Source organism: Polyergus mexicanus, unplaced genomic scaffold, assembly GCF_030449975.1.
Source record: "Polyergus mexicanus isolate NDT 795.1 unplaced genomic scaffold, iyPolMexi1.0 SCAF_11, whole genome shotgun sequence".
Classification (NCBI taxonomy): domain Eukaryota; kingdom Metazoa; phylum Arthropoda; class Insecta; order Hymenoptera; family Formicidae; genus Polyergus; species Polyergus mexicanus.
In genome coordinates, this window is record NW_027223331.1 from 4,770,539 (window position 1) to 4,782,084 (window position 11,546).

Below are 11,546 nucleotides of genomic sequence, written 5' to 3' on the forward strand. Positions count from 1 at the left end.
CACCGTACTTAAAAATTAACGTCACGGAAATGAATATCTCGTGGTTGGAATTAAATCGAATACACACACACACACACAGTGCACGAGATGAATATACTTGCCATTTTGAACATGTTAAGCGTTTTATCAGCTTTTTTTCCTTGGCAAACGCACAGGACGATACTACAGTTGCGACTGCGGGGTATCGATCCCTTTATATAGACGCTCGGTCCCGGGATCACCATCGCGAATACCTCTCATTGTGCTCGTCCCTCCTCGAGCGACAATAGATGGCCTTGGGAGTGACGATCGCGGATTGACGCGATTTTTCCAACTTTGCTCTTTGTCGTTCGCGTTACGAGAGACTCGCGGGGAAGGCTCGTTGTATTACGTGCACCTTTATCGCGATAAGCACATATACGTGCGGCGCGGCGGCACGATTCCGGAAGTGGCGACGCGAGTTCCGTGAAAACTCCCCGATAGATCGATACCGGCGTTGATTTACGGCGAAGGTCTATCGACGACAAGTATTCGAAGTCTATTCACGGAATCGACGAAGGTCGCCGATGGTGCCGATAAGACGCGGATAAGGAGAAGAGGCGCTACACGCTCGTAATCGCGCGGCAAAATCGCGTCGATCCGATGAATCCGGAAGTTCATCGCCTTCATCAAAGAGATTTATCGAACGCCAAAAATGGAAGCGACGACACCCCCCTCTCGCGTCTTATCCGGAATCACCCACACTGGATCCGAACGCGTCCTCGTTCTCTTCTCCGATTAATGGGAATTCCAAAACGAAGATAACGTCGCAGTCGTATGCTCTCGTTCCGCGACGCCGGCCGTCGTTATCGTCATTATCGTCATTATCATCGTGATCCGATGGTCGTCCGTTAGTCGCTATTGTTCTAGGGCGATCCATCTCGCGACTTCTTGTCCCGTTGGACACACGGGTGAACGCCATTTGCGTTCTCATTCGGGGATTATTGGATAATCGCTCTTCGTGAGAGAAAGAGGGGATGAGAGGGAAAGGGAGGAGGAGGGGGAGAGGGGTGGGAGGTGGGGGGGGGGGTGGCAGAATGTCTTTTAAAAACGTTCTTTCTATTTCTCAACACGCTTAAAAGCGACAGTTCCCAAATTATTTGAAAATCATCTAATTTTGTCTCGTATACAGGGCGATAAATTTCAAACGTAACGAATATCTCGATAACTGAATGAAATATCGAGGTACGTTCTTTCTTCTTTACCCGTGCCCGTCCCAAAATCAAATTCTTTTTATCGAAATTTGTTTGCCTCGGGACCAATAATACGATCTAAAAGAAGCGGACACTTCGATATTTCATTTAATTATCGAGACATTTTCGGGCCTGTTACGTTTTAAATTTAGCACCCTGTATATATATATATTTCTCGTCAAATTAAAAAATTACGTTACGTTTGCGTTTTTTTTCTATTATACATATATACACAAGAGAGTAAGACAAATATAATCTCAATTAAATATATATATATATATATATATTTATTTTTTTAAAATTATATTTTAATTTATGTGTACACATATACATACATATTTATACAGTAGTCTTCTTTTTTATAGAAACCTCCCTTATAAAAGATGCTTCAATGCGATGGGAGGACGCAAGAGAATGATGCAATGTTGTTTGTCTTACAGCAATAATAAAGGCAATTCATTTGTTCATTGAAGGCGATCGAGTGGGATCGATATCGATAAAAGCATATGTCCCGACGCACCTTTCCTAGGTAATTTGACTTGTTTGTCGAACGGCGAACTCTCGCGTGCGTCACACATAAAAGCTATTCTCTCGCGCATATCTATTCTCAAGTGGCTGGCATGCCCGTTGGAGCGTGACGGGCGCGAGTGTCTTTCGAAAGAGCGAATGGAACATTTGTCGGCAATTCCATATGCGAGATCTAAAAATGGTTAACGGCTGTACGGGCGTCGAGTTGGCGGGCTTGCTTCCGAACCTGTCTCGTAAAACGGCCACGTTCCGCATTCTTCGCGAAGCGATACAATAAATCAGACGGTTATCTATATTCGCGACTATGTTATTTGATACTTATCATTGTGACGAAGAAGCTTATCAACAATCGAATAATCAAGCTTGCTTGAAAAACCGCTTTGTCCTTAAAAACTTTTAACCCCACCTTTCACATCTCCCCGCGATAAGCTTCGTTTTCCCGCTATACGTACGTGACGTATCGGCTCGTTATTTAATAATTCCCAGCCACCGCTTGATTGAATAATGAAAATTAAATTTTTCTATTTTAAACACGAATTAATATTATGTCAACTTCCTCGATATTTCATTCTCATATGGTATTCTGAATAATTTCAACTACTATTTATTAAGCAAAGCAAATATAAACTTCTTTAAAATCATTTTTCTAATGAATATTTAGATTCTATAAGATTCTAAATTTTCCCCAATTTTGAATTTAGTCAAATTGAATAAACGCAAAAATATAAGTAGAGAAAAAAAGAATACGGAATTTATTTACGCGTTAACTTTCGAAGATTCGGAAGAAAGATTGACGAAGTTATTGTAAAGCTGATGGATGCACGTTTTCCAGGTTTTTGGCGATCTGGTGGCCGCTAAAATGCCAAATCACAAAACGACGGGCCCGCATGATGATCGTCGTGATCTGGTTCATCGCTCTGACGATGACGTCACCATGGTTGCTGTTCTTCGATTTGGTCTCCATCTACGAAGACGAGCCCGAAACGCGCCTCTGTGTGGAAAAGTGGCCGCATCCCGAGGACGGCACGCTCTTCTTCCTGATCGGCAATCTGATCCTCTGCTACGTGCTGCCGATGATTCTCATATCCCTCTGCTACATTCTCATATGGATCAAAGTGTGGCGTAGGCACATACCCACCGATACCAAGGACGCCCAGATGGAGAGGTTACAGCAGAAGTCAAAGGTGAAGGTGGTGAAGATGCTGGTCGTGGTTGTCATACTTTTCGTTCTCTCGTGGCTGCCTCTCTACGTGATCTTCGCCGTGATCAAGTTGGGCGGCGACTTCATACAGGGAGAAGACGAGATCCTGCCAATTGCTACGCCGATCGCCCAGTGGCTGGGCGCTAGCAATTCCTGCATAAATCCGATCCTCTACGCTTTTTTCAACAAAAAGTACCGGCGCGGCTTCATCGCCATCCTCAAGAGCGGTCGATGCTGCGGCAAGCTCAGGTATTACGAGACCGTCGCGATGATGTCCTCCTCGACGAGCATGAGAAAGTCCTCCTATTACGTCAACAACAACAACAACAACAATTCGTCGACGAGACGCGCTTGGCACGGGCCACCGGTCCACCAGGACAGCAACGTCTCTTACATATTCAACCATACCGGTGTGTAATCGCGATCGTGCAAGCCGAGGGTGCCCCGAGGTAGTCTCGTTTTATTGCGCAGATTTAATAATACCCGCTCGACGCGGTGGATAAACTGGACGGAGAAGAAAGGACGTGGCAGCCTTTGCATCTGACGGATCTCCTGTCAACGCACGGTTGAAGCCGAGATCTAGCCAGGGTCAGCCGGCCCGAGAATTACGGGTCACTCGGGTGATCGACACGATTGTTACTTCGGGCCGGAAATCAGCGACTGAAAGATGATCGAGAGATTTTTATGAAGACGGTAATGAAGATACGCAGAGACGACAATCGTCGTCGCTGCTATCGTCCTTGGAAAAGACGTCGTGGATTTTTTGGATTTTGTCACAATGTAACAGCTGCGTACATGTAATACAATAGTAGCTAAGACAACTTTGCTTACATGCAACACGATACGTAGCGTCTGTAGCTTTTACCGCAATCATTTGAAGACAGACGCGACGACGGCGTTACGCTTCAACAAACCTTACGATTTCTTCTTATCTATATTGATGATATTTGTACGATATTTTGAAGAGAGGATACAGGAAAGAGGTAGTTCGTTAGATCTACCAATTAAAACGCGCGAGTTTGTTACGATTGCGACGGTCGCATGCGTCATCCTTTGCCCGTCGGCCACGTAATTAGCGCGACAGCGCAGAGTGGCGGGATGATGACTCGAGATGATGACTCGGGATGATGACTCGCGGGCAAGCGGATGCGCGCGAGTCGACTCGTTGTCTCTCGACGGCAAACACCGCCGCTCATGATAGACAATTAGTCGGCGCGCGCGACACTCATCGGCGGAGTAGTCGCGTAATTAAGGACGGGGTGGGGGGGGGGCGGAAGTGGAGGCGTGTAGAGGCACCCACTTTACGGTGGCGCTCGATCAGAGAGCAGAGGAATCGACGCGCGGCGTGGCGTAAGAATTGATTTCGGTCCATCGGATTTTCGATTACGGTTCTTTATACATACACAGTTTCACGGAAGGATAATTTGTTTATATTTTTGTCGGTCTTTCTGATAAAAAAAGCGTGATTCTTTGTAAGAGTCACATTGTTATATCGATGCGTCTTTCTTTCTCCGACGCTGCATTCTAGATATATGACAGAATGGAGAAAGAATTTGTTTGGACAGTAAAAAAAAAAAAAAAAAAAAATGAATTGATCGACTCTGTAAACACTACCTCCACATGTAGGTCAGCAATTTACTACTGTACGTACTTAAAAGTACATATATACACTAGGATTACATATATATATATATTTTTTGTTTCTTACCGAGAGACGTTAATCGAGTTGCTACCTTTGTCGTTTAGATATTTACAGCTTGTTCGAAATATATAATGTGAGGCGTCTTATTTTTCAATATATTTTTGGTAGATCTTTTTTTAGATGCTTCTCTCTCCCTTGCACTTTTATTCGGAAAATATCGAAGATCTTCTCCCGTATAATTTTTCGCGTTTGTATCGCGTTTGGACAAGCGTTATTTGTGTAAATCGTCCGGAGGGCGATTCTCCCAAGCTATGTGACAGTCATAGCTCGTTATTTTGTCGTGTGAAGAATCGAGAAACTTTTGCGCGGTTTTTAACGCGAGCGATCGCGATTACCTGCTCGTTGTATATATTAAGATTTCACAACGATCGACCTCTCCGCGAGCGTTTTGCGCTCTCCTCGGGAAGGGGGATGGGGAAAAGGGGGCGCGGAATCACTCTGAATCCTCATAGGTGTAAATCGGTAAGCGTGAATCGTCGGATTTGACGATAAAGCAATTATTTTCGTAAAGCTTTTATACGAGAGACGAGGGAGGGGGTGGAATCGTTGGTGTTACACGTACGTACGAATTATTACATGATGGTCCCGAGGCACTGGTCAAATTCATATCCACCCTAGTAGCGTGACGTCGCCACGTAAGTCGAGAACGGCGGCTCGATTAGGTCTGTAATGACGATAATAAAATTGAATGAGAGACACACAAGAGACGCGACGTAAAGTAAAACCATTAACGACAGCTGATTGAAAGAACTCGAAGGAGTAAGAGAGAGAGAAGGGCGTAAGAACAATCTTGGGACTTGAAACTTATATAATATTTCGCCAACTTCAACATTGCCGTTGACACACAATTTTTCGATAGCATTGACAATTCAATTCATCGAAATTATATCGACTGGCAATAATCTCTGCGATTGTATACGCCGAGAAAAAAAGATTGTTAATTTGACTAAATTTGTCCAACTAATTACTATTTTTTTAATCGAATTAACGACTTTTTTCTCTCAGTGTACGTATGTATAAAACGGCGAAAAAGAATATGAGAGTGTTCGAGCAATGAATATGATACACACATTGTACATACTTGTAAGGATCGAGCGTGGGTGAGTTTATGTACATTCGCTCCGTCTGCATACAGGGTGTCCCATTTTAAAGGACCCACTCAAATATCTCAAAAACACTGCGTTAAATCGAAAAATGTTTCAAACAAAAGTTGTGTGGCTTCAAGGGGGCCATAAGATGGTGACAATGATTTGACCTTGGAAAATTATTTGAAGGTTATGTGAAGGTCAACTTTAAAATCTTAAATGGAAACCCCCATTTTTTATTTAATATTCTTGTAGCTGACATCGAGAGCTTTCCAAAACACTATAATAAAGTATTTTCTCATTAAGTACTTTTTGAGTTATTTTATATTTTATATTTTCTGACATATTTTGATATAAAAAATTAAATATCTCGTAAAATATTTAGTTTTCGATAATCTTACCGTAATACTTCTATATACAGAATAATAAGACAAATTAATTAGTGCCAAAAAAAAACAAATAATTGTTTAAAAGAATACATTGTAAATAATTTTCTTAAAAACAATTTTTTTTTATACTAATTGATTTGTCTCATTATTCTGTACATAGAAGTATTACGGTAAGATTATCAAAAACTAAATATATTTTACGAGATATTTAATTTTTTATATCAAAATATGTCAGATTAAAATATAAAATAACTCAAAAAGTACTTAATAAAAAAATACTTTATTATAGTGTTTTGGAAAGCTCTCGATATCAGCTACAAGAATACTAAATAAAAAATGGGGGTTTCTATTTAAGATTTTAACGTTGACCTTCACATGACGTTCAAATGATTTTCCAAGGTCGAATCATTGTCACCATCTTATGGCCCTCTTGAAGCCACACAACTTTTGTTTGAAACATTTTTCGATTTAACGCAGTGTTTCTGAAATATTTGAGTGGATCCTTTAAAATGGGACACCCTATATATGCATTACATGTATTTTTATTGTTGTTATTAAACACACACACACACACACACACACACACACACACACACAGACCACGTTTGTCCTACCGTCTTAAAAAAGAAAGAAAAGATCTCTTTTCATACTGTAGATTGTTAATCGTTATTATCGGTCTCGTCGATGGCGAGCGAAATATTTTTTGTACGCACGCGCTTTAACGGATTTTCGTCACTTTCCAATGTTTAGAAGTTTACGTTAATACGAAAGAATTGTACGAGAGGCCCGAGTCATGAATTCGCCGGAAGAATTTTTGCGTTCTTCTCGAACTGTTTCGGATACGTCATGGCGTTTATCGGATATATAACAGATATCTTATATAATTAGGGCGACAAAAGTTACATTTGTAAATTAGATGCATATGCAAGGAAATGTTGTAATACATTTAAGGAAAACATTTGTGTAATAGGGCTACGTATATAAAGTCGATTTGAAATGCCGATATATTTAAATATTTGAATATTTCGATGTGTGCGTGTGTGTGTGTATGTGTGTGTGTGTGTGTGTGTATGTGTGCGTATGTGTATCATCGATTACATATTGTGAGATTCAAATAATTCTATCGCAAAAAAACGAATAGTCGAGTAATTCGAGTATTTCAAGGATACACACGTACATTTTCAGATGATTAAATTATCATCCCTATATTTCGATATTTACTAGATATTTGTGATATTTACGACCAATCTAACTGTACATATTTGAACAAACAAATAATACAATACAAAGAGAGAGAGAGAGAGAGAGAGAGAGAGAGAGAGAGAGTACAACAAATACTTGATATATATTCAGTTGCTTAAAAAATATTCAATTATATTTCATCAGAAGTCTTACGTATTAAAGTTTATTCGATTTATCGGAATAACACGGGATTATTCGAATATTTACAGCCCTAATTCATACTCATTAATTAAGTCTTGTTTCACCGAGACTTGCAAGGATGCAATCAAAAAGTTTCCGGACTGACACTATAAAAAGTAATCGACTAATCCTATTCACTATTATCTCCTTGAAAGTAATCTCGTTAGGTATTAATCCTTAACGGCCGAAGAGAAGATTCGTACAATCTCGGTGATGAGGGTTTCTCACCCATACATACTCTTTACGTCTTTTTCAAATGATCGTTGAACTTAATGCTAATCGCTTTCATTGGTTATCTAGGAGTAGAAAAAAAAAATATTGTCTTCTGAATAATTCGAATGACACGAGAAACAATGTTATACAAGGTGTCGTAGAATTAAATCGACAAACTTCCAAGTGGTTATAAAGGACACCAAGACAAACAATAAACCCGTGTTTGCGAATGAGCCATTTTGACATTAGAGAATCTAACAACCTCGCGAGATTCTGATTTTGATGAAACTTTACACACGTGTAATGGGGGTAAATAAATAAATTTAGAAATTTCGAAGTTTCGGTCCAAAAAGAATATTAAGGGATGAAGTCACCCTTCATACGTAGAACGGCCTTCTGCTTTTCTCCATACATCTCGAAGATTATTCGATCAAAAAATATTTTATACAACAGTCTCATGGTAAAAAACATCTCCATTTAATCACATTAATAAAATTTTGAAAAGTAAATTCTTTTAAAGATTTTTTTGCCCTTGTCAGTCCTTGATTCTCTAGTGCCAAAACGGCCCAATCACCTCAAGTCTGTTTAATTCTTGTACAAACGGAGATAATCGCACGTTTAGTTCGGAAACTATTTAATCGCAGCTCTTATAGTACAATTGGCGTCGAAATAATCGGGACATTTTTCTCATTGATCTCCGCAAAGCGGATCTGATAACAAATAAGAGATCTTATCTCCATTCTTTCGATGCCAATCATACATTTCGTTATATTGTTCCGTAAGTAATATGTATTCGAAATTCATGATCTTGCGATGGAAAAAGAAAAAAAAAAAAAGATTGTTATAATTGTAATAATGCCTCACACTTGATGAACTTTCGAATAATGCGTTTTGTACGCGATGGTAAATTATAATATCGTCCGGACGTGTCCGTTGGGGATTTCATTAAACTGTGTTACCACGATCTTATATCACGACGACTTATCGCGTGTCGCACATTTCTCAAGAAAAAAAAAAAAAAAAAAAAAAAAATGTATAAATAAACTTGATAGATGACACTTTGTTAACTTCAACTCTTGTCATTGAGAAAAATTTTATACAAAAGATTTATGGAAGGGGGGGAGGGGGTGAGATTCCGCATGATAAATTACATTAACAATTAAAAAAAAAAAAAAAAAAAAAAAAAAAAAATCAAGCAGAAGATATAATTCTTCATAATTCTTCAAGTTGTATTAGAGAGAGAGAGAGAGAATACTTTTACCATAAATCTTTTATATAATATCAATTTGCCGATATATCGATAAATTGTTTGCAAAGATACTGAAGATCCTGTCGAGAAGATACCGTGTAAAATTAATTTCGAGAGAGACAGCGAGAATTTACTTAGAGAATCTGCGACGCCGACACACAGAAAGGTTAATCCATTGTCTCGTATAAGATATTTTTTTCTGATGACGCGTGAGATATACGCGAGGGATATCAGCGATAACGTGAACTAGCGATCTTCTCTCGATAGACTTACAAGCATTCTGTTGTATGCTATGTTTTATTAATCGCGAACGAGACATTCCCTATGGTTATTACACGCGTAATAATCTCGCTTCTCAAGCAGGATATGCGAATTAAACATTTAATTAGTATTTACGGTTATATTATTAGCGATGGCTACGCAAAATAGCCGAGTATATCTTATGATGAAACAGCGGAGTCTGATGACGCGAGGGAGATTTTCACGTCGAGATACGGAAAGTATACGTTTGCTCGTAGAGACGATGCTTTTGTACATTCCGATACTTTATTTGCTCTTGTATAAAAAATACTATTCCAGCTTTGTGCGAAAATCGCGCGTGTGTGTGTGTGCGTTTATGAACGTTACTCTCGGCGAGCGCTCGCCGTAATCATAAATTTTCAGGCGCTAGTGAGAGAAGGCTGGTATTTCGTCGTTAAATTTTTTAAAGATAAAATTAGAAAAAGAGACAGCTCTCTTTATTAATATATAGTCACTATTAATTTTAATGCATTTTCCCTTAAAAAAAAAAAAAAAAAAAAGCCTTTCTCTTCCTCGCGCACATGGGGCTTTTTCTTCTTTAAAGTTACATTTAAATAGATGATTTTATTTAAATTTTTTTAAAGGTAAAATTAAAAAAAGAGGCAGTTTTTCTTTATTAATATATGACCATTGATATTAATTTCAATGCATTTTCCATTTTGAAGAAAAAAGCGTTTTTCTTCCTCGCACGTGTAGCTTTGTTTTTTTTTAAAGTTACATTTAAATAAACGATTTTATTTAAAATCGAACTTGATACAATATCCTCCTTTTGCACTAATCTAATAATAATATTGTAAAGAGTGTAAATATCGCTTTTGAAAATTTGCAGTATTTACGTCGGTTAGATTGACACTTTTGTTGCACATGTTGTCGATTTAAAGTCGAATACGATGGTTCGATTTACGCTCGCGTTTTTGAGAGAGAATCCGCCTGTAATGTTAAATCCTCTTAGCAAATAACATTGAAAGATACGTCATCCCTTTTCTCTTTCCGTTATTTTGCTTTGACGGTTACGCGTTATATGGATAGGCAGCGTTGTCTGTATAACAATGAAATAATAGAAACATACTAGATAAGGAGACAAGATTGCGAGAGCGAAATCGATCAATATTTTAGCGTTGTATCAGAGAGAGAGAGAGAGAGAGAGAGAGAGTGTGTGTGTGTGTGTGTGTGGGTGTGTGTGTGTGTGTGTGTGTGGGTGTGTAATGTACCAATCAAGATGTTACCAGTGTCGACGTCTCTTCACTTATTGACAAAAATAATACGAAATACTTGCCGTATCTTTTTTAAATCGAATATACGTAAACACTACGAAAGATAGTCTCTGTTTGTTGTACATGTTTCGCGAATAAATGTATATACATACATATATACAGGGTGTCCCATTTTAATCTCCTTAGGCAAATATCTCAAAAACCAAGCCCGGAAGAGAAAAATGTTTCAGACAAAAGTTGTTTGGTTTCGAGGGGGCAATAAGATGGTGACAATGATTTGACCTTGGAAAATCATTTGAAGGTTATGTAAAGGTCAACTTTAAAATCTTAAATGGAAACCCCCATTTTTTATTTAGTAATCTTCTAGCTGATATTGAGAGCTTTCCAAAACACTATAATAAAGTATTTTTTTATTAAGTACTTTTTCAGTTATTTTATATTTTAATCTGACATATTTTAATATAAAAAATAAAATATTTCGTAAAATATTCAGTTTTCGATAATTTTACCGTAATACTTTTATGTACAGAATAATAAGACAAATTAATTAGCGCCAAAAAAACAAATAATTGTTTAAAAAAATACATTGTAAATAATTTTCTTAAAAACAATTTTTTTTTATTCTAATTGATTTGTCTCATTATTCTGTACATAGAAGTATTACGGTAAGATTATCAAAAACTAAATATTTTACGAGATATTTAATTTTTTATATCAAAATATGTCAGATTAAAATATAAAATAACTCAAAAAGTACTTAATAAAAAAATACTTTATTATAGTGTTTTGGAAAGCTCTTGATGTCAGCTATAAGAATATAAATAAAAAATGGGGGTTTCCATTTAAGATTTTAAAGTTGACCTTCACATGACCTTCAAATGATTCTCCAAGGTCAAACCAATGGTACCATCTTATGGCCCCCTCGAAACCAAACAACTTTTGTTTGAAACATTTTTCTCTTCCGGGCTTGGTTTTTGAGATATTTGCCTGAGGAGATTAAAATGGGAGTACTCTGCGTTGATACCACTGCTT

At 38.0% G+C, this 11,546-nt stretch overlaps 1 protein-coding gene and 1 long non-coding RNA gene across 4 annotated transcripts in view; one reads left to right on the top strand and one right to left on the bottom strand.

Annotated features, from left to right (window-relative positions):
- Window positions 1-5,807, top strand: part of LOC138937928 (SIFamide receptor) — a 51,158-nt gene extending 45,351 nt beyond the window's left edge. The window contains exon 3 of the mRNA XM_070304628.1: window positions 2,572-5,807. Within this exon, the coding sequence (XP_070160729.1) occupies window positions 2,572-3,358 (787 nt within the window). The 3' untranslated portion in view covers window positions 3,359-5,807. The remainder of the gene's footprint in view (window positions 1-2,571) is intronic.
- LOC138937930 (uncharacterized) overlaps window positions 1,545-11,546 on the bottom strand; it is a 15,739-nt gene continuing 5,737 nt past the window's right edge. For all 3 annotated transcript variants that reach the window (XR_011447594.1, XR_011447593.1, XR_011447596.1), the window contains exon 4: window positions 1,545-5,306. This is a non-coding gene — a long non-coding RNA (uncharacterized lncRNA). The remainder of the gene's footprint in view (window positions 5,307-11,546) is intronic.